At 43.5% G+C, this 23,835-nt stretch overlaps 1 protein-coding gene across 3 annotated transcripts in view; it reads left to right on the forward strand.

Annotated features, from left to right (window-relative positions):
• Positions 1-7,478, forward strand: part of LOC134358292 (transmembrane protein 273-like) — a 70,320-nt gene extending 62,842 nt beyond the window's left edge. For all 3 annotated transcript variants that reach the window (XR_010020850.1, XM_063070334.1, XM_063070335.1), the window contains exon 5: positions 3,610-7,478. Coding sequence is in view for 2 of the 3 variants with exons in the window: in XM_063070334.1 (XP_062926404.1) it covers positions 3,610-3,634 (25 nt within the window). In the remaining variant the exon portion in view is untranslated. The remainder of the gene's footprint in view (positions 1-3,609) is intronic.
• Positions 7,479-23,835: the final 16,357 nt, after the last annotated feature.

Raw genomic sequence — 23,835 nt, forward strand, 5'->3', positions numbered from 1 at the left:
AGATTTTGATCATTGATGTTGCCACTTGATTGTGCCTGTGTAGGTTTGAGTTAAAGGATCCTGTTAAGTGTTGGATTGTTTCTGTTTTTTCTTGGCATTTTCTAAATATATCATCTTGAATTTGTTCTTTTTTTTATTATGTATTTTTGTTAATTTTTTGTGTTAAACACCTCGTCCTGTATTGTCACAAGGAAACCTTCTGTCTCTGGGAAGAGGTCTCCAACAGTGAGCCAGGCGTTCACATTTAGTCTGCTCAGATCGTGGGACGTCTTCCACGGAGGGGCACGTTCTTTCACTGGTTAACTTTTTCTTCTATAGTAACAATGTCTTCATTTTTCTGGGTTGGACTTTCATTTAATTTTAGTGGCGTGTGCATCTTATCGAATTGCATATGTCTGTGTGGAGTGCTGAATCCTGTTTTTGTTGATGAAAGTATATCCATAAAGTTTTACCTGACTTTCGTGCAAACTTTTAATGTCTGTCTTCCCTCTTCCCGCTTCTGTCCTATGTAGTGTTAATATGTGTCATTTCAGTCAGTTATTATTATTATTTTTTGTATTTACACAGTTTGTCTTCGTTTGCATATTGGTTGTTTGTCATCTTTGTGTGTAGTTTTTCTTTGATTCTATTGTGAATGCCTGCAAGAAAACAAATCTCAGGGTTGTATATGGTGGCATATATGTACTTTGTTAATAAATTTACTTTGAACTTTGAATATCCTTCTAAACCCTTCAACCTCTAACACATGGGATTCTGCAGATGCTGGAAAGTTTGAGCAACACACACACGGAACGCTGGAGGACCTCATCATGTCAGGCAGCATCTAGCTAGTAACTGGTGATGAAAGAATTCTGATAAAGGCACGCTGCACGAATCATTATGAGATTCAAATCATGTACACTAAATAGAATCATGCGCCTGGGCAGTTTTGGGAACAATTTGGCATCAGGTTATTGTCCAAAAATTAAAGCATAACTACAAAAATGATAAAATTAAAAGCAGATGAACAAATTGACAGTTTCACCAGGAAAGCTGCAGGTACATCATAAAATATTTACTGATCAATTCCTACTTATCATCAATATTAAATAATTTGTAAGTCGAAAATAACTCCCCAGAGAAAATTCCTCCACAAACATTGCAGACAGATAATTGATAATTATGTTCTATATAGCCCAGTATCACAAGCAGCATTTTGTGAATTTTGTGAAGTTCTGAAGGTCATTTCTACAGTTAACGGTATCATATAAATACATTAGTCATATCTCGGAAGGAATCAATATTGGAATAAAGTAATGAAGGGAAAATAATGGGTAAATTGGTAGAGATTGGAGAAATGTGATTGATCTGGAAGTCAGGAAGAAGTGTATCCTTTGCAAATGGAGTAAAGTGTGTTGCACTCTACAGCCTGATCTATACTTCTGCGTCAAATCTATGCCGTAGAAACCACGTACCCTACGCCGTAGGGTGACGTGCACCTTCCCAAAAAAGTAACCCACGTGTCGTGACGACGCAGAGCGCAACAACTGTGATTGGTCCGCTTGGTAGCATGGCATTTCCTCCTACACATTTCCAGTTGCTTTTCTCCAACATGACTGTACACTGATGTGAAATAAATGGTTGGAGACGATGAACCAAATCGTCAAATCTACCTGCCGACATCAGAAAATATTTGAAATGCATTTCCTCGTCCATGTCTCTCACGAAGAAACTCAAGATAGTGACATAGAAACCCCACCGCAGCTAGCGTTTTGGTGGTGAATTGAGAGCGATGCAGACACAACAACGCATGCTCACTACAGCGTAGAGCTACGCAGAAGTATAAATCAGGCCTCTGGCGTAGGCTACGGAATAACCCGTATGCAGAAGTATAAATCAGGCTTTAGTGTGGGCACTCAAATAAAATAAAGATTAACATTAGCTTCTATTCCTCACTGTGGCCTCTTACCTCTTCTCACCTGTTTCTCACCTCCCCATGGTGCCCCTCCTCTTTCCCTTTCTCCCATGGTCCACTCTCTTCTCCTATCAGAATCTTTCCTCTCTAGCCCTTTACCTTTCCCACCCGCCTGGCTTCACCTATGAACTTCCCTCCTTTCACTCCCCCTACCCTTTTATTCTGGCATCTTCCCCCTTTCATTCCAGTCCTGATGAAGGGTCTTAGCCCAAAGCATTGACTGTTTGTTCGTTTCCACAGATGTTGCCTGACCTCCAGAGTTTTGTGTATTTTGCTTAATTTTCCCGTTGGTAAAGGTCCCTGAACAGAGTGGAAAGGTCACAGAGTCACCGCTGACTGCAGGGAGTGTGGGCAAGAGTCTAGGCTGATTCTTCAGCACAGAATTCTGGGATCGCGGCACAGTCAGGCATGTCCAGTTTCAGCTGCACCTGCCTGCATCACTGGCACCAGCCTACCCGCCATCAAGGACGTATACACAGAAAGGTTCCAGAAAAGGGCCAGTAGCATCATAAAGGATCCCACCAACCCTGTTCATGGACTGTTTGTCCCACTCCCATCAGGGAGAAGGCCACGTAGTATCCATGTCAAGAAAGGTTACTTCCCCCAAGCAGTAAGGCTGATCAACTCCTCCACTCACTAACTCCACCACTACTTTATTACTTTCTGTCAGTGAACCCTAGCATCACTTTATGAATATACAATCAATATATGTATACAGTATAAGCTATCTTAGGTATTTATATTTATTGTGTGATTGCTTATTATTTCTGATGCTTCTGTACCTCCTTCCTGATAGTAATGGGTCAGAGAAATAGTGGGATGGGTAGTAGGGAGTCTCAACGATACTTAAGGTTCGTTGTGTACAACATTCCCGGTAAATGTCACAAATGGTGGCGGGGAGGTGGAGGGAGATCCTGGTGGTTCTCTTGGCAGGTTTTACTGTACAATCAACAACAAACAGAACACTGAAACAACTTTATGGACATACAATCAATCTGCATTATAGAAGCACTCTTATGTATTTGTATTTATTGTGTGTGTTTTTAGTATTGTCGTTATGTTTGTTACCTTTTATGTTCTTTCTGTGCGGCATCAGATCTGGAGAAACAATTATTTTGTTCTCCTTACGCTTGTGTAGAGGAAGTGACATTAAGCAATCTTGAATCTTGAAGAACTGTGGGCTCCTCTGCTCCCTCAGCTGAACAGAAACTACTCTGCAGCATTAATTGGAAAAACAGGGACATTCTTTGAAACGATAGCAAATTTATCTTTGATGAATGCTGATGTAGATTTGAGGGGCTGAATGGCCTATTCCAGATTCTTCTATTCCTTATGTCAGAGTCAGGGAGTCATTGAGTCATACAATAAGGAAACAGGCCATTCAGCCCAAAAGGTCCATGTCTAGCAAGGTTCCCACTTAAGCGAGTCCCATTTGGCCACATATTGCCTATATCCCTCTAAATCTTTTCTCTCCATTTACCTTTTAAATGTTGTGAGTGAAATTAAGATTAAGATTTGCTTTACTTGTCATCTGTACATCGAAACATACAGTGAAATGCATAATTTGTGTCGTCATATCAGTGAGGATTGTGCAAGTGTTGAACTCTTCTGCACCAATGTAGCACACTTTAACAGAATAATATTTTCTATTTCAGAGAAGAGAGACACAGAATTGCCTAGAACTGAAAGCCCCAGGAGCAGTGAGTGGGCCGTCAGCTTGGACAACTGCTTCGCTGAAGGAGAGATGTTTGTGTTTGCAGTTACCACCTGGGACAAGTTTGGATCCATTTCTGGATATTACATGGAATACACAATTTATTTAGTATTGAAATAAGATGTTTAGTTTATCCCAGCACTAACATTCGGCTCCATGCTACCTTTCCCCAGCTAACTCCGTTGGCAGAACCATCCGTTCCTGCCTCTATTGTATCCTTACCGAGATTCTGTCTATCCCATTTAATTTGGTACTTCATCTAGTACCCTACCAATCTTCACTCTCTGGATAAACAAAGTGCTTGGTTTTCTAATGGATTTATTAGGCTTGATATTGATTTTTTATTAGATTTTCTAATTTAAAAATTTTTTTTATTGGATAATGTAGTATTCCTGTTGCATGAAACTTCGCACTTTTAATCTTAAACTGCTGTCACAGCATGTCATTAGACTGCCTCTTCAAGCAAATGTTGACCACAGCCAACTGGACCATACCCGCTGTCTTGATTCTGGCACCTGTGGCCATTAAAGTATTTACACAGGCGGATTCTTATCAATTGTAACAGATGTTGTAAATAGAACTAGAAAAGTGCACAAGCCAGTAAAGTTAGGATGTATCTTAAACATTCACACCCACACAGATATTTTGCTTGGTAGTGTAGAGGATTGTCAAAGATTGCACAGAGACATTGATAGGTTGCAGAAGTGGGCTGAGAAGTGGCAGATGGAGTTCAACCCGGAGAAGTGTGAGGTGGTACACTTTGGAAGGACAAACTCCAAGGCAGAGTACAAAGTAAATAGCAGGATACTTGGTAGTGTGGAGGAGCAGAGGGATGTGGGGGTACATGTCCACAGATCCCTGAAAGTTGCCTCACAGGTAGATAGGGTAGTTAAGAAAGCTTATGGGGTGTTAGCTTTCATAAGTCAAGGGATAGAGTTTAAGAGTTACAATGTAATGATGCAGCTCTATAAAACTCTGGTTAGGCCACGCTTGGAGTACTGTGTCCAGTTCTGGTCACCTCACTATAGGAAGGATGTGGAAGTATTGGAAAGGGTACAGAGGAGATTTACCAGGATGCTGCCTGATTTAGAAAGTATGCATTATGATCAGAGATTAAGGGAGCTAGGGCTTTACTCTTTGGAGAGAAGGAGGATGAGAGGAGACATGATTGAAGTATACAAGATAATAAGAGGAATAAATAGAGTGGATAGCCAGCGCCTCTTCCCCAGGGCACCACTGCTTGATACAAGAGGACATGGCTTTAAGGTAAGAGGTGGGAAGTTTAAGAGGGATATTAGAGGAAGGTTTTTTACTCAGAGAGTGGTTGATGTGTGGAATGCACTGCTTGAGTCAGTGGTGGAGGCAGATACACTAGTGAAGTTTAAGAGACTACTAGACAGGTATATGGAGGAATTTAAGGTGGGGGCTTATATGGGAGGCAGGGTTTGAGGGCCGGCACAACGCTGTGGGCCGAAGGGCCTGTAATGTGCTGTACTATTCTATGTTCCATGTTCCCCATTTTCAAAGATCTTGTGGCCTTTCCAACAGTGCAAGCTTGTAAGGAAGAGATCATTCCTAATCACCAGCTCCCAAAGCTGCAGACTGCCATCGGTGACGGTGACCAGCAGAAATGCAGGACAATACGTTCAAATGCATATGCAGCAACCCGATATTGTGTGCAATAATTCAGAGAGTATGAGCACCAGCACAGAGCGGACAGGGCGGAATGTCTTGATCCTGTGCTGTAAATCTCATGTCATTCCAAGCAGACCCACTGTAAACTGCATTACAGCCACGCAAATGTTAATTCAACATCTTGACTGCATGTTGCTAATATTTAGTAGCTTTGCAGTTATTTCAGGAGATTGTATAAACCAGAACCTTGTTGTTTTGTTGCTTAACATGGCAATATCCTCTTTTTTATTGTGTATTTTGAGTCATATGTGTTCTGTGTCTGTAAAATTAATAGGTATAATTAATAAATTGTTAGATGTAAATGTATAAAATCAGCAGATTTCTGAATGGTGAGCAGCTGGATGTGAAATTTCTTTATTCAAGTATTCTTCTCCAATCTGTTCTGATTTCCCACCAAGCCTGATGACCTCCTGTCAGTCCCTGATCTCTCAGCCTCTCTGCAGCCCTCAGTCCTCCCTTGCAGTTTTTCCTGCCCATATTGGATTTCTGCATTTTGTTTACAACAAACTAAACGTGCTCACCAAAAAACACATTTCCTAGTTTGATCTGTTACGTACCCCGTAACTGGGTTGCCAAACCAGCAGAAATGGATCATTCAGTTGGAGTCTGGATTACTAGAACTAAGAAAGTTTTATTAAAGAAACAAGCAACACAGTACTCTAATCAAAAGGATAATAAATGCAACAGTTCAGCAATGATAAACACACATGCACACAGAATTAAGATAACAGGATCAATCAAGCTCTATCTAAGGGTAAATGACCAGTTTCAAAGTGACGCAAAGTTCAGTTCAATTTAGTTCAGTTCAGTTTGCAGTAATCGCTGCCGTGGCGATGGACAGTGGGGGGAAGGAGAGAGAGAGCAAAACGAATGACTATTCAACACAGCTTCCACACAGACCTTCGCAGTCAGCTTTCGGGCGAGTCCTTTGTGATGTCATCTGAGGTCACCGACCGTGACCCCTCCGTTTCCAGATGCGATCATTTCCCTGCGGTGAACCCGGCACCCAGGCAAGGGTGGACACACACCAGGTTCCCGCCGATCGTGCCTTTCCACCCTGTGCGTCTATGGCCCGGTACTTCCCACCGACTTGTGAGAGACGCACTGCTTCCAGGGTCTCGTTACCTCGGGTGTCGTGTGTGTCCTGCCTTAGCGAACCTGTCCCTTTTTATCCCCCTGCTGGGGTATCGCCTGTCCATCACTTCAAACAGTTCAGGGTTCAAAGGGGGAGCCGCTCTTGACAGCTCTCCTTCCTTCATTAACATCTCCAAATGCTGCTCCATTGTTTTCCTTATCTCTCTCTCTCCTGAAGACTGGTGACAGACCAACTGCTGATTCCACTGGTGCCAGCACAGGACAGCTACATCGTAATCTATGTGTATTCTTGTCACAGATTCCAATCAAAAGTACGTAATTAGAAAGTTGCAATCCTAATTTATGTTATTATTTGCGGCCAGAAACCTCTGTAACCATGAGGATAGTCATATTAGAATCAAGTTACACTTAACGGCCACTTTATTAGGTATACCTGTACTCTTGCTCGATAGTGAAAATATCTAATCAGCCAAACACGTAGCAGCAACTCAATGCGTTAAAAAACACGCAGACATGATCAAACGGTTGAGTTGTGGGTCAGACCAAACATCAGAACGGGGAAGAAATGTGATCGAAGTGATTTTAACCATGGAATGGTTGTTGGTGCGGCGGGGGGGGGGTGATTTGAGTATCTCAGAAACCACTGGGATTTTCACGCACAACAGTCTCAAGAGTTTACAGAGAATGGAACAAAAAACAAAAAAAAAAAATCCAGAGCACGTCAGTTCTGCGGGAAAGAATGCTTTGTTACTGAGAGAGTTCAGAGTAGAATGGCCAGACTGGTTCAAGCTGACAGGAAGTCGACAGTATCTCATATAGCCACACATTCCAACAGTGGCGTGTAGACGAACATCTACGAATCTTGAAGTGGATGGGCTACAGCAGCAGAAGACCACAAATATATACCCAGTGGCCACTGTGTTAGGTACAGGAGGTACTTAATAAAGTGGCCGGGGAGTATGTATGTATAATGAACCACTTTGGATTCTTGATGTATTCTGACTACTCAATGAAGTTATTAAAAGCTGAATTCTGTGTTGAATTTGTGCATAAGAGTGTGCAGTTTAATTGTGGCAAAGACTACTGGTGACCAGTTAAATGTTCAAGAGTCACTTACGGGCAAAATGTGAGCATAAACACAAGAGATTCCGCAGATGTTGGAAATCCAGAGCAACACAGACAAGATGCTGGAGGAACTCATCAGATCAGACAGCCTCTGTGGAGAGGAATAAACAGTGGACGTTTCAGGCTGAGACCTTTCATCAGAAGTGCTACCATGGACTAAATGATCTGATTAGTTCATTGTGCATATTTCTCTCCTTCCAATCATGACAATGTCTTCCTTCAAATGAATTTTGACCTCTGTTGCAACATGGTTATTATAACAAAGCCGAGGGTATTGAAGACACGCTTAATGGAATGGTGTCCTTTCTTGTCATGTGGAACAATGAACTATTCAACCGAAGATAAAGTTTACCAGTCCGTAACTTAATTCTTGGTCAACATTCTCATTCTACTGCTTACTGGAGTTTAACCTTGTTTGTAAAACTTAACAGTTTCACCAAATATCCATGACTGTATTTTCAGCATCAGAATCAGAATCAGGTTTATTATCAATAGTGCATGTTATGAAATTTGTTGTTTTATCTGCAGCAGTATAGTGCAATACATAACATATACTATGAATTACAATAATAAATATATATAAAAGACCATAACACATAGGAGCAGAATTAGGCCATTTGGCCCATCGAGTCTGCTCTACCATTCAATCATGGCTGATCCATCTTTTATCTCCTCCTCAACCCCAGTTCCTGGTCTTCTCCCTGTAACCTTTGATGCCATGTCCAGTCAAGAACCTATCAATCTCTGCTTTAAATACACCCAACAACCTGGCCTCCACAGCTGCATGTGGTAACAAATTCCACAAATTCACCATCCTTTGACGAAAGAAATTTCTCCGCATCTCTGTTTTAAATGGATGCCCCTCTATCCTGAGGCTATGCCCTCTTGTCCTGGACTCTCCCACCATGAGAAACATCCTTTACCACATCTACTCTGTCTAGGCCTTTCAATATTCGAAAGGTTTCAATGAGATCCCCCCCCCCATCCTTCTGAATTCAAGCGAGTACAGACCCAGAGCCATCAAACGTTCCTCGTATGATAACCCTTTCATTCCTATATATGTATAGTGTTGTTATGTAAATAAAATACTGTATATGTTATATGTTGCACTGTGCTGCTCAGAATAACAACAAATTTCACAACGTATGGCAGTGTTCTGGTATATAATGTCAGTGTTTTGGTATATAAGTAATGCAAAGAGATTAAAATTATAATGAGATGGCGTTCATGGGTTCAGAAATCGGATAGCAGAGGAGAAGAAACAGTTCTAAAACTGTTATGTGTGTCTTGAGGCTCCAGTACCTCCTCCCTGCTGGTAGCAATGAGGAGAAGCATTCTCCATTTTTTATTTGGGTTTCTATTGCCACCATCTCCTGAGGATCATTTGGAAGAAAGTAGGACTACTTCACCAATTGCTGCCTAGGAGGTTCTTTCTCACAGAATAGAACCAAAGGACTTCGAGTTTTAAAACCGACAGTATCACTCAACTCTTAAATGAAGCTTTGAATTTTGATCTAAGAAGCTAATGTTCCTAATAATATGCATCTATTAATGTAGCACTTTATCAATGATCCATTTAGGATTATAGATTCACAGCCCACGCAGACTATCATGTTTGCTTTGAAAGCTTATTTAATAAATACATATTTAAACTTACAAGCATAAAAAGAATGAATAAGAGGAAAGGATTATGAATATGGGGAGGAAATGAAACTTGGAGAAATAAACCTGACAATTAAAGAGACATTCAAGAAACGATTAGCTTTATTTATCACTGCATATTGAAATATACATTGAAATGCATAATTTGCTGAGCATGTGCTGGGGGCAGCCTGCAAACCTCATCGTGCTTCTGGAGCCAAAATAGCACGCCCACATCTTATTAGCCATTACCCACACATCTTTGCAATATGGGAGAACACCGGAACACCTGAAGGAAATCCATGTGGTCAGGGGGGAAACATACAAACCATATATAGCCAGTGGTGGGAATCGTACTCCTGTTGGTAATGCCTGTTGCTATGAAGTGCTGTGCTAGCTGCTACACTACCATTTGCTGAACAAAATAAACACTGAGGTAAATATTGGCAGTGCTGATCAAAAGAGCACAGAAATAAACATTCTGCGAAGAGGAAGCCCGGAATAATATTCAGTGACTTTCCAGGAATAAATGTGGAATGAGTCAAACTGAAACTATAAAGGAACATCATGACCAAATGGTCAAAGGGATTGGGAAAGCTTCAGAAACAAAATCAAGGAAAAAGTAGAGGAAGACAAAAGGGACTTAATATTAAATTGTCAAGAAACATAAAGGAAATAGTAAATGAAATTACAGAAAGATTATTAACTAAACAGGAATCAAACTGGAGACACCGGAGACTGCAGATGCTGGAATCTGGAAAAACACACAGAAAAGAATCAATTGGTCAGGCAAAGATGAGGTTTATTTGTCACATTACGTTGAAACATACAGTGAAGTGCGTGGCTTGTGTCAACAACCGAATCAGCCCGAGGATCAGCTGTGGATGCTCAAGTGTCGCCACAGTTTCGGCACCAACATATCATGCAAACAGCTTACCCGGGAGCCGGGAGGAGATAGAAGCACCCAGAGGAACCTCTCAGAAGGGAATGGAAAAAAATGCCTTGCACACTGTGCTGTTCATCTTTGCAGCATCTTCCGAAGGGAATGGATAGTCGGCATCTTGGGATGAGCTGCTTTATCAGGATTAACAGAAAAGGGGGAGGAGGAGCTGGTGGTGATGGTGGAAATCAGTTGACCAGAGATGATAAGATGTGGGAAGTGAGGGTGGTGATAGTGACAGAAGTTGGAAGGTGATAAGTGGTGTTGACAAAGAGCTGAAGATGGTGAAGAGGAAGGCATAAACACAAGAGCCTCTTCAGATGCTTGAAATCTTGAGCAGCACACACAAAATGCTGAAGGAATCCAACAGAGCAGGCAGCATTTACGGAGGGCAATAAACAGTTAATGTTTTAGAAACGTAGAAACATAGAAAATAGGTGCAGGAGTAGGCCATTCAGCCCTTCGAGCCTGCACCGCCATTTATTATGATCATGGCTGATCATCCAACTCAGAACCCCGCCCCAGCCTTCCCTCCATACCCCCTGACCCCTGTAGCCACAAGGGCCATATCTAACTCCCTCTTAAATACAGCCAATGAACTGGCCTCAACTGTTTCCTGTGGCAGAGAATTCCACAGATTCACCACTCTCTGTGTCCCTTCATGAGTGTTACCATGCAAGTCCGGCAAAGAGCTTAAAAAACCCAGTCTCCATAAAAGAGGAGTACCAGCTCGCAAAGTGGTCATTGTGTGAGTGGTCTGACTCACACTGGCTCAACAGGGCTTCGGCGAGAACAGGTGGAGTCAAGGTAAGTAGTAAGTTCATTTCTTACTTCTTATTTCTTTTTTCTTATTTAACTCTTGAGAGAAAAGGGGGTATGTCTACAGGGCCAGTCTTCTGTTCTGGTTGTCAGATGTGGCGTTTCCGGGAGACTACCAGCCTCACCAATGGCCACATCTGAGCCACATTCATCGAGCTGCAGCTCCTTAGAGACCATATTAAGAAATTTGAGCTGCAGCTCGATGATCTTCGGCTTGTTAGGGAAAGTGAACAGGTGATAGAGAGGAGTTACAGGAGGGAGTCACCGAAGGCTACGGCAGACAGATAAATGGGTGACTGCCAGGAGAGGGAAGGGAGAACGTCAGATAGTGGAGAGCACTTCTGTGGCCATCCCCCTCAACAATAAGTATTCCATTTTGAGTACTGCTGGGGGGGTGGGGGCGAAGTTGATGGTTTCCTGATTGGTCAGGGCATCAAAGGATATGGGAAGAAGGCAGGTGCATGGGGTTGAGTAGGATCCAGGATCAGCCATGTTGGAATGGCAGAACAGACTCAATGGGCTGAATGGCCTCATTCTGCTCCTATGTCTTACTGTTTATTGTCTTATGAGGACTGGAAAGGATGAGGGCAGAAGCCAGAATAAGAAGGTGGGTGGAGGGGAAGGCGTACAAGCTGACAGATGATAGGTGAAGCCAGGTGAGGGGGTTGGTGGGTGGGAGAGCGGGGTTGAAGTAAGTGGCTGGGAGGAAATAGGTGAAAAAGGTAAAGTGGTGAAGAAGAAATCTGACAGGAGGAGAGTGGACCATGGAAGAAAGAGAAGGAGGAGTGAAACCAGAGAGAGTGGATGATCAGGTTAGGAGATGAAAAGGGGTGAGAGGATAATAGGGAATGGAAAAAGAGACAAGGGCAAATGTGGGACAAATTACCAGAAGTTGGAGAAAAGAATGTTCAGGCTATCAGGTTGGAGGCTACTTTGATGCAATATGGAGATTTGTACCTGCAACCAAAATTTGACCCCTTCATGGCAGTAGAGGGGGCCATGGATAGAGATGCCATTAAGGAAGATGGGAAATTGAATTGAAGTGGGAAGTTGGAGTGGGGATATTTTTCTACCAAAGGTGCTCGTTCCCTCCACTCGCCTGCAAGCCACAACTGGGCAAAGTGTAGCACCTGCTTAGCCCCTCGATCAGGGTCACGTGAAGCCATGGGAGCTGGTGGTGGATGGTCGTGTGAGCAGCCAGTGCACGTCACAAGTCCTGGTTGTGCTACCATTGACTCCAGGCAGACAATCTCTGAAGAGTATTGATAATGGCTGAGGTCATCCATCTTGAAAAGACACTGCCCTTAAGAAAGCAATGGCAAATAACTTCTGTAGAAAAATTTGCCAAGAACATTCATAGTCATGGAAAGACCATGATTGTCCACCTAATACAATGTGGCACATAATGAACAAACGAGTCTATGAGCGGAGTAACCCTATCTTAGTAGGAAGACAGAATAAAAGAGCTCGATGAAGCAGTCCTCCTGTCTGCATTAGACCTCAGCAAGATAACAGAGGCCGCACTGGGAGCACTAGATACTATAGATTACCCTGACCTCTGATCTCCCTGCTGGCACTTATCTCTGCAAAATGACACGTGCCAAATCTGCCCCTACACCTCTTCCCTCTCCACCATTCAGGATCCCAAATAGTGCTTTCAGGTGAGGTGACGCTTCACATGTGAGACATAGCAGGAGATTTAAGGGTAATGGGGGAAAGGAAGGTTTCCCCATTACCCAGCCAGATCTGCCATGATTGTATGGAATGTCAGAGCAGGGTCAATGGGCCAGATGGCCAACCCTGCTCCCAGTTTTCAGGTTCTTAAGCAGATAACTCAAACATGATTTCCTTTTCGTAACTCCATGTTGACTCTCCTCAGTCACGTTAGTTTCTAAGTGCCTTGATGTCACATTTTTTACAAGTCAAAGTTCAAAGTAAACTTATTATCAAAGTACATACAGTATATGTCATTATTTCCTTGTGGGCATTTACAACAAAATAAAGAAATACAATGGAATTTGTGGAAGACTCTACATAAATACAGACTGACAAACAATCAATGTGCAAAAGAAGACAAGTAGTGCAAGTAAACAAAAATATATAGGTATATATATGGGTGGTGAGGTGGAGCTATATCTCTACCAAAGGAGGTGTAAGGTGCTCCTTCCCTCGGCTAGCCTTGGGCAAGGTGTAGCACTTGCTTAGCCCCCCAATCAGGGTCACATGAGGCCATGGGAGCAGGTGGTCGATAGTCGTACGAGCAGCTGGTGCATATCACAAATCCTGGCTATGCGACCACTGATGCCAGGCAGACAATCTCTGAAGAATATTGATAATGGCTAAGGTCACCTGTCCTGTAAACACACTGCCCAGAACAATCATTGTCACCATGATCACTCATGTCATACGACATGACTCATAATGATGACTTAGGCGGGAGGAGAAGATGGCAGCCCAACGCAGGGCGCGCAGTTCTCCGGTGAAATGATATCGTTTCTGTTAAATAGGGGCCGTGGACAATTATGATTTGATGAAGGCAGATGTGAGAAGCAGAGGAACATCTGGAGAAATTTCTGAAATGCCAGTTTGCTGCTGTTGTTACTGTGCAATCGAGAATCTCCGGAGGGAAGGCCCCAAAATCCCCGGCTTTGCCCGCTGCTGGCTACCAAGGCTAAGGTCGAAGCATTCAGATTGAGATGGTGCTCGGTACACGGTGTCGGAGGGCTGATCAGAGCTCCAAGTTTCGAACGACTCAGAGTCGGACTGTGGTCGGGCATGGAAGGGAGAGTTTTTTTCCTTCTCCCATCTGCGTGAGATGTGGGGCTTTCGAGAGACTTTTGAACCTTTTTACTGTGCCATGGCCTGTTCTTCATCAAGTTATGGTATTGTTGCACTGTTGTAACTAAATGTTATAATTATGTGGTTTTGTTAGTTTTTCAGTCTTGGACTGTCCTGTGTTTCTGTGATATCACACCAGAGGAACATTGTATCATTTCTTAATGCATGCATTACTAAATGACAACAAAAGAGTACTGCGTGTCCTCATAATCTAATATATGACACGGCTCATAATGATGATGATGATGTAAAAATATAAATAAATAATACTGAGAAGTTGAGTTGCCCGGACCCTGAAAGTGAGTCCATATGTTGTAGAATCAGTTCATCATTGAGGTGAGTGAAGTTATCCATGCTGGTTCTGCAGCTGATGGTTTTAGGGTAATAACTGTTCCTGAGCTGCTGGTGTGGGACCTAGAACTCCTGTACCTCCAGCCTGAGGGTAGGAGTACGAAGGGAGCATGGCCCGGATGGTGGGGGTCCTTGATGGTGAATGCTTGTGGCAGCACTCCTTGTAAACGTGCTCAATGGTGGGGAGAGCTTTGTCTGTGATGGACTGAGCTGTATCTACCACCATTTCTTATGGATTCCAGCATGTACCCAAGTACCAATTTAAGAGCGATGGGTCAATAACCCCTGTTTACTATCCCTTTCCATTTTCATAAAGCAGCCAATCAGAGAGTGAGGGCTTTACTGGTCTGCTTGTCCTCGGCAAAACCCCTTTTTGGTGGCAAAAGTAGGAAAACAGATTATTATCTGAATGGTGGCCGATTAGGAAAAGGGGAGGTGCAACGAGACCTGGGTGTCATTATACACCAGTCATTGAAAGTGGGCATGCAGGTACAGCAGGCGGTGAAAAAGGCGAATGGTATGCTGGCATTTATAGCGAGAGGATTCGAGTACAGGAGCAGGGAGGTACTACTGCAGTTGTACAAGGCCTTGGTGAGACCACACCTGGAGTATTGTGTGCAGTTTTGGTCCCCTAATCTGAGGAAAGACATCCTTGCCATAGAGGGAGTACAAAGAAGGTTCAGCAGATTGATTCCTGGGATGGCAGGACTTTCATATGAAGAAAGACTGGATGAACTGGGCTTGTACTCGTTGGAATTTAGAAGATTGAGGGGGGATCTGATTGAAACGTATAAGATCCTAAAGGGATTGGATAGGCTAGATGCAGGAAGATTGTTCCCAATGTTGGGGAAGTCCAGAACGAGGGGCCACAGTTTGAAGATAGAGGGGAAGCCTTTTAGGACCGAGATTAGGAAAAACTTCTTCACACAGAGAGTGGTGAATCTGTGGAATTCTCTGCCACAGGAAACAGTTGAGGCCAGTTCATTGGCTATATTTAAGAGGGAGTTAGATATGGCCCTTGTGGCTACGGGGGTCAGGGGGTATGGAGGGAAGGCTGGGGCGGGGTTCTGAGTTGGATGATCAGCCATAATCATAATAAATGGCGGTGCAGGCTCGAAGGGCTGAATGGCCTACTGCTATACCTATTTTCTATGTTTCTATGTTTCTAAATCAATGCCAGTTTTAATTACAGCGGTGGGCCCTCGGTAGGCAGCAAGAACTGATTTAATAATTATTTACTATTTTGGTTTTATTTCTTGACAGAAAGGCAGGCAGGAGCCAATTAACAACCTCAGTGTAGGGTGACAGCAGCATGCTGGAATGTGACTAAAGCAATTATCTTCAGCCAAAGGCCTGGGGGCAAGGGAACCAATTACGATGTAATGGAAGACTGACCATGCAAGCCTTCTACAGAACTTTCTGTTTCTTAAAGAGCAGCAGCTTTGGACCTGACTGATTCTGAGCAGACCACTCAAAATCTCTCCTTGCCACTTACCCTGAGAGACCTCAGTATATTCCTACTTGGACGCATGAATCAAAATTATAATTAGGACATAGAATATCGAACAGTACACCACAAGACAGGTCCTTCAGCCCACAATGTTGCGCCAACCTTATAACTTTCTCCAAGATCAATCTAACCCTCCTTCCCACGTGGCCCTCCATTTTTAATCATCCATGTGCCTATCTAAGAGTCTCTGAGAAGTCCCTAATGTATCTGCGTCTACCACCACTCCAGCAGTGTGCTCCATGCATTTTCTGTGTAAGAAGCATACCTCTGACACTTTACTTTCCACCAATCATCCTAAAATGATGCATCCTCATATTAGCTGCTGGAATAAATCTCTGGCTACCCACTCATTCTATGCTTCTTATCATCTTAACATCTTATACATCTCTCAAACATGAGAAAATCTGCAGATGCTGGAAATCCAGAGCAACCCACACAAAGTGCTGGAGGAAGTCAGCAGGCCAGGCAGCATCCATGGAAGAGAGTAAACAGTCGACGTTTCAGGCCGAGATACTTCTTCAGAATATGGACCTCTATCAGGTTTCCTTCATCCTCCTTCACTCCAAAGAGAAAAGCCCTAGCTCACTCAACCTCACCTCATGAGTTATGTTCTCTAATCCAGGCAGCATCCTAGTAAACCTGCTCCAAGATCGATCTTTAAGGCATACGCTTCCTTTCTATAATGAGGCAATCAGCAATGAGTACAGTACAAGTGTGGTTTAACTAGAGTTTTATAGAGCTGCAACATTACCTTGTGGCTCTTGAAGTTCAAGTTCAAGTTTAAGTTTATCTGTCATTCAACCTTACACGAATAACATGAATACAGCCAGATGAAACAGTGTTACTCTGCAGCTACCGACAGTCATACACCACACAAAGCACATATAGCACATATAAGACAGCAGCAAAATACAGATACACAAAAAATATGTATAGTACAAGTCCCTGAGTTCATGAATGTTGCAGCAGTCTGCAGCTGAACACAATACAGCTTGAAAAAGGATCCTGATGTAGAGTCTCAGCCTGAAGCATCAACTGTACTCTTTTCCATAGATGCTGCCTGGCCTGCTGAGTGCCTCCAGCATTTTGTGTGTGTTGCTTGCAAAAGGATCTAGTGCTTTCCCGGCATATATGATGAATAAACTCTTCTTGGGCTTACAGCCAGGTACAGATAACGATTTTAACCGAAGTTTCGATGACAATCTCTGCCATCTTCAACAGGGATGATGCCTGGGCATGTCTAGTCAAGTGGTAGTTATACCCCTGTAGGGTGTCCCTCCTGTTTGGTTAGTCTTCATCCAATCAGGTTTCCACACTCCCACCTGGATTACAATCAAATTTCAGTTCTTACTTAAACCTAGACCTTCTTCTTTGTTAAAATTCTTTTCTTCTAGTTTTATTTCAATGGCTACCTCTACTAGGCGGTCCCAAGAGCCAATGGCACAGTAGTTTTGTGCCATTGAAGTCAATCCTATGGCTATTGCGAATGCAATGTTCTGTTACCACCGATTTCTCTGGGTAACCCAAACGGATATACCTCCTGTGTTTCTTGATGTGGGTTTCCACCGTGTCCTGTCTGGCCGATATACGCTGCTCCATATTCACAGGGAATCCTGTAAACATCAGCCAAGCCGAGTTCCAGGTCATCTTTGTGATCTGAGCTTCCTTACAGGTTTGTGGATGGTATTAATCTGATATTTCTTCATGATCCTGGCGATCTTTCAGAAACCGTTGTAATATTAGGAAGATAGGCAGTAGCGACAGGTTTCTCCTCGTTGTTAGGTCTCCTTGTTTTTCCATTGGCCCTTTTAAGGGCCTAATTAATTTCCCTCTCCTTCTAGCCATTCAGTAGGAATGTTGTCCATAATCACATTAGAAGAAATCAGTGGTAGCAGAACATTGCATTCGCAATGGCCATAGGATTGACTTTGAAGGCTAGTGTGCTGGTCAATGGCTTTTGGGACCGCCTGGTAAAGAAAGTCATTGAAATAAACACAAGAGGAAAAGAACTTTAACAAAGACAAAGCTCTCACTCTAAGTAAGAACTGGAATACGATTGTGAAGGAGAATGAGGACTAACCGATCAGGAGGGACAGACTACTGGTGTATAAGTACCACAGGACTAGATTTAACCAGACATCATCACTGATGAAGATGGGAGTGTTTGTCATTGAAACGTCAGTTATAATCGATACCTGGCTGGAAGCCCGAAAGAAGATTATTCACAGTACAGCTTGTCTTGTGCCGAGTAAGCACTGGGGAGCAGTAGTGACTCTAGCAGGGACACTGTACCACACTGCCTCCAGTACTCCAGCAGAGCGCCTGGCTCCAATGCCAACACCCCACCCTGGGCAGCTACAAACTGACAACACTGCAGCCTGAGGCTTAGGCCTCACTAAAGCTTGAACTTAAGTTTTAAATACGGTGCAGTCATTCAATATTCTGATGAGAAGAGATGTTGCCATCAGTCCATCAGTCACAAGAATATTTTCCATTTCTTCGGAAAGCAACCATTGATCTCACATGCCATCTGAGCTGCTGAAATTGTTCATAATCTGTAGTTGTAGTCTCAAATGCCAGATACTTAATTGGAAATCAATATAATTTTCTGTTGACAGACAAGGAGAAGAGCTTTGAAACTCTTACAAACTGAGAAATCTGATTATTAAATCAGCCAATGAAAAGGCAAGGCATTTGATTCACACTAAATTGGGATTAAATATAGATTAGATTTATCATTCAGATTATTTACATGGAAGAATACATTTCTCAGGGTGATTGGAAATGTTTTGTTTTTTGGTAATTCTGCTTTGGTTATTGTACTGCCCAACGCAGCAACGTTCTATCCAGATGCTTCAGTGCAGTATAGTGCTTCAGTTAAATTCTTCTGCTAATTCTGAACTAATCCCAGTATATCTTGTTTATGCTAATTTTATAACCCACCCTTTGTCTACTTAGACCTTAAAAGATTCTTGTTTCTACAAATTTCTTATTAATCATAGTTGAGAAGATTGCTTTCTGGTAAGATGGCAGCGGCATCTCCAGGTCCAGTAAATGCCTGTCTTACATGTTTTTCTTATGATCACAAGATGCTGTTGACAATAATACAAAATACTGCAAGTCGTGTTCATCAGCAAGACCTACAGCAGATGAGCTGCATAGCCTTGGGTTATTGCGTGGACCAGACCCCTCAGGCCCTCATACAGCAGCACGGTGTGTTACAGACACCCAGAGGAGGAGGCAGCGGAAGCTGTGCGAGAGGTCACACTGCAATCCGTGCAAGGTCAAAAGGCTAACCCCTGCAGGCCGGCTCTCCCATTAATACTGCTCTCCAGTGTTCACTCCCTGCAAAACAAACTGGATTGCGTTCATCTGCAATTGATCCAGCACGAGATGAGAAATTGTGTGTGTTTGTTCTTACAGAAATGTGACAACATCCCATTCACCATCAACCTGCAGGCCATGCCCCTCAGGGACTTGTGCTAATATTAATTTGTGACTGCACATCCTGGATCGTAACTGTCTGTGCTGTGTGTGACTGTAAGATGTTTTGCACCTTGGTCCCAGAGTAACGATGTTTCTTTCAGCTCTTTATATTTGTATGGTTGAATGACAATGAACTTAAACTTGGGTGAGCTAGAGCTTTTCTTTTTGGTGTGAAGGAGGATAAGAAGTTATTCGATGGAGGTGCACACAAGGTGATAAGAGGCATTGATCGAGGGGAGAGCCAAAGGCTTTTACTCAGGCTGGAAATAGCTAACATGAGGAGAGGGAACATAATTTTAAGGTGATTGGAGGTAAGGATAGGGGGTATGTTAGTGATATGTTTTTTACACAGAGAGTGGTGAAGGCATGCAATACTCTGTCAAGGGTGGTGGTAGAGACAGGTACATTTGGGATATTTAAGAAACTCATAGATAGGCACATGGATGATAGAAAAATGGAGGGCTATGCAGGAAGGAAGGGTTAGATTGATCTTAGAACAGGTTATAAGGTTGGCACAACATCATGGGCTGAACAGCCTGTACTTTGCTGTGATGTTTGATGTTCTGTGGTATAAGTATAACTTTGATGGTGAATTTTGATTCTTGCTACCAGGTAGGAACATACCAAGGTCTCTCAGAGTAAGTTGAAAGAAGAGATTTGGAGTGGTCTGACCAGAATTCGTCAGGCCCACAGCTATTGCTTTTTATGGCTGGAGGGTGTGTAGAATACCCAATCAGGAGCGGTGGTTGAGGCAGATACATTAAAGACATTTAAGAGAGTTTTAGAGAGGCATGTGGATGAAAGAAAAATGGAAGCCTAAGAGGGAGGGAAGCATAGATTGATCTTGGAGCAGGTTAAGAGATTGGCACAACACTGTGGGCCGAATGGCCTGTACTGAGTTGTACTGTTTTATGTTCTAATATTCTTATTTCTGAACTGGTCCCAGTTGTACTAATCTTAATCCCTATCCCCAGGTTTCTTAGAATTGAAGGATTCTTTCACGCATCATGGAGCCGGGAATTTAGTATCATTCAAAATGACCCTGATGTACATGCTCGTGCTTTCTTTATCAGCTCTCTTGCTGGAAGTACAATTGTATAATGATGAACTGAATAGAGAAATGTTATGCGAGAACATGCAAATGTCCATCTCCGAACATTTCTGTTTATGATTTTCTGAACTAGAACCAAAGAGGAGCAATCCTGGACATGTTCCCCTTTAGCTGATTTAAGTGCTGGGCCAGATTATAAAGATTAAGACATCAAGCCCGAGGGCAAGGATTGAACTGGTGTTCAGCTCACTACACTGCGAGGCCTTATTCGCCCCAGTGCTGAACTGTCTCTGAAGCCGTGGCCTGCAGCCATCGAGATCTGGACAGGCTGCAGTGCTGAACTGGTTCCAAGACTGTGGACTCAGCCATTCATGTCCTGTGTGTTATTTGTTTACCTTCCTATTGTTTGCACGATTTTATTTTGCACATTGGGTGTTTTTTGTGTGCAGTTTTTGTGGATTCTATTGTGTTTCTTCATCTTGTGGCTGCCTGCAAGAAGATTAACTGAAGCCTGGGGAATATTCCATCAGGGCCCGGGGACTTATCCGTCCTAATGAATTTTAACAACTCCAACATCTCCTCTCCCTTAATATCAACATGCTCCAGAACATCAACCTCACTCATATTGTCCTCACCATCATCAAGTTCCCTCTCATTGGTGAATATCGAAGAGAAGTATTCATTGAGGACCTCGCTCACTTCCACAGCCTCCAGGCACATCTTCCCAGCTTTGTCTCTAATTGGTCCTGCCTTCATTCCTGTCATCCTTTTGTTCTTCACATAATTGAAGAGTGCCTTAGGGTTTTCCTTTACCCTACTCGCCAAGGCCTTCTCATGCCCCCTTCTTGCTCCTCTCAGCTCCTTCTTAAGCTCCTTTCTTGTTACCTTATATTCCTCAATAGGCCCATCTGATCCTTGCTTCCTAAATCTCATGTATGCTGCCTTCTTCCACCTGACTAGATTTTCCACCTCACTTGTCACCCGTGGTTCCTTCTCCCTACCATTCTTTATCTTCCTCACCGGGACAAATTTATCCCTAACATCCCGCAAGAGATCTCTAAACATCGACCACGTGTCCATAGTACATTTCCCTGCAAAAACATCATCCCAATTCACATCCGCAAGTTCTAGCCTTATAGCCTCATAATTTGCCCTTCCCCAACTAAAAATTTTCCTGTCCTCTCTGATTCTATCCTTTTCCATGATAATGTTGTAGGCCAGGGAGCAGTGGTCACTGTCCCCCAGATGCTCACCTACTGACAGATCTGTGACCTGACCCAGTTCATTACCTAATACTATATCTAGTATGGCTTTCCCCCTAGTCAGCCTGTCAACATACTGTGACAGGAATCCGTCCTGGACACACTTAACAAACTCTGCCCCATCTAAACCCTTGGAACTAATCAGGTGCCAATCAATATTAGGGAAGTTAAAGTCACCCATGATAACAACCCTGTGTTTTTGCACCTTTCCAAAATCTGCCTCCCAATCTGCTCCTCGGTATCTCTGCTGCTACCTGGGGGCCTATAGAATACTCCCAATAGAGTAACTGCTCCCTTCCGGTTCCTGCCTTCCACTGATACTGACTCAAAAGAGGATCCTGCTACATTACCCACCCTATCTGTAGCTGTAATAGTATCCCTGACCAGTAATGCCAACCCTCCTCCCCTTCTCCCCCCCTCTATCCCTTTTAAAGCACTGTAATCCAGGAATATTGAGAATCCATTCCTGCTCTGGTGCCAGCCAAGTCTCTGTAATGGCCACTACATCATAATTCCATGTATGTATCCAAGCTCTCAGTTCATCACCTTTGTTCCTGATGTTTCTTGCATTGAAGTACACGCACTTTAGCCCTTCTACCTTCCTGTCTTTACACCGTTTATTCTGCTTCTCTTTCCTCAAAGCCTCTCTACACATTAGATCTGGCTTTACTCCATGCACTTCTTTCACTGCTCTATCGCTCTGGGTCCCATCCCCCTTGCAAATTAGTTTAAACCCTCCTGAACCATGCTAGCAAACCTACCTGCAAAGATATTGCTCCCCCTGGAGTTCAGGTGCAACCCATCCAATCTGTACAGGTCCCACCTTCCCCAGAAGAGATCCCAATGATCCAAAAATCTAAAACCCTGCTCCCTGCACCAACTCCTCAGCCATGCATTCAACTGCCATCTCCTCCAATTCTTACCATCACTGTCACGTAGCACTGGCAGCAATCCTGAGAACGCCACCCTTGAGGTCCTGTTCTTCAGCCTTCTGCCTAATTCCCGAAACTCACACTTCAGGACCTCATCCCTCTTCCTGCCTTTGTCGTTGGTCCCTACATGTATACGACTTCTGGTTGCTTTCCCTCTCGTACCAGGATGTTGTACACCCGGTCAGAGACAACCCGGACCCTGGCACCCGGGAGGCAACAAACCATGCGGGTGTCCTTCTCACGTCCACAAAATCTCCTATCTGCTCCCCTGACTATAGAGTCTCCAATGACGACAGCTCTCCTCTTCTCCGTCCCACCCTTCTGCACCACAGGGTCAGACTCAGTGCCAGAGGCCCTGCCACCATGGCTCACACCTGGTCGGTCATCCCTGCCAACAGTATCCAGGACGGTAAACTTATTATTCAGGGGAATGGCTACAGGGGTGCTCTGCACTACCTGTCTGCTCACCTTCGCTTTCCCCCCTTTGACTGTCAGAATTCTGATGTCAGAATTGAATTCTGATCTCTGACACTCTGAGTTGTAATAATGTTGCACTAACCGATACACTACCCTGACAGCCACAGGTACAGAATTTGAATATTGGCCCATCTCTGCCATTTGATCATAGCTGATTTATTGTTCCTCTCAAGCCTATTATAAGAGGGGATCTTATAGAAACATATAACATTTTTGAAAGGGATAGATAAGATAGAAGTAGGAAAGTTGTTTCCATTGGTAGGTGAGACTAGAACGAGGGGACATTGCCTCAAGATTCAGGGGAGAAGCTTTAGGACGGAGATGAGGAGAAACTGTTTTTCCCAGAGAGTAGTGAATCTGTGGAATTCTCTGCCCAGGGAAGCAGTTGAGGCTTCTTCGCTAAATATATTTCAGATACAGTTAGATAAATTTTTTCATAGTAGGGGAATTAAGGGTTATGGGGAAAAGTCAGGTAGATGGAGCTGAGTTTACGGACAGATCAGCCATGATCTTATTGAATGGCGGGGCAGGCTCGATGGGCCGGATGGCCGACTCCTGCTCCTATTTCTTATGTTCTTACGTTTGTTGTTATGTTCATTCTCCTGCCTTCTCCCTGTAACTGGGAGACCATGTAGACAGCTTCCACTGCTCAACCACCTATGTCACCTCATGAAGTTATCTGCACCTTCCTTCCTTTTCAGGTTCCCTCTCATTCCTACCACACCGTCAGTTTGCTACTTCTAACCAATAAAGTCAATGTCATCGTTTCAGAGATTATCACTGACTGTCTGTTCCTGTAATTCTTGAGTTTACTAGTGCAATATAAGATTTTAAGGTATTGGACACGCTGGAGGCAGGAAACATGTTCCCGCTGATGGGTGAGTCCAGAACCAGAGGCCACGGTTTAAGAATAAGGGGTAGGCCATTTAGAACGGAGTTGAGGAA

Source organism: Mobula hypostoma, chromosome 18 (assembly GCF_963921235.1).
Source record: "Mobula hypostoma chromosome 18, sMobHyp1.1, whole genome shotgun sequence".
In the NCBI taxonomy this organism is placed as follows: domain Eukaryota; kingdom Metazoa; phylum Chordata; class Chondrichthyes; order Myliobatiformes; family Myliobatidae; genus Mobula; species Mobula hypostoma.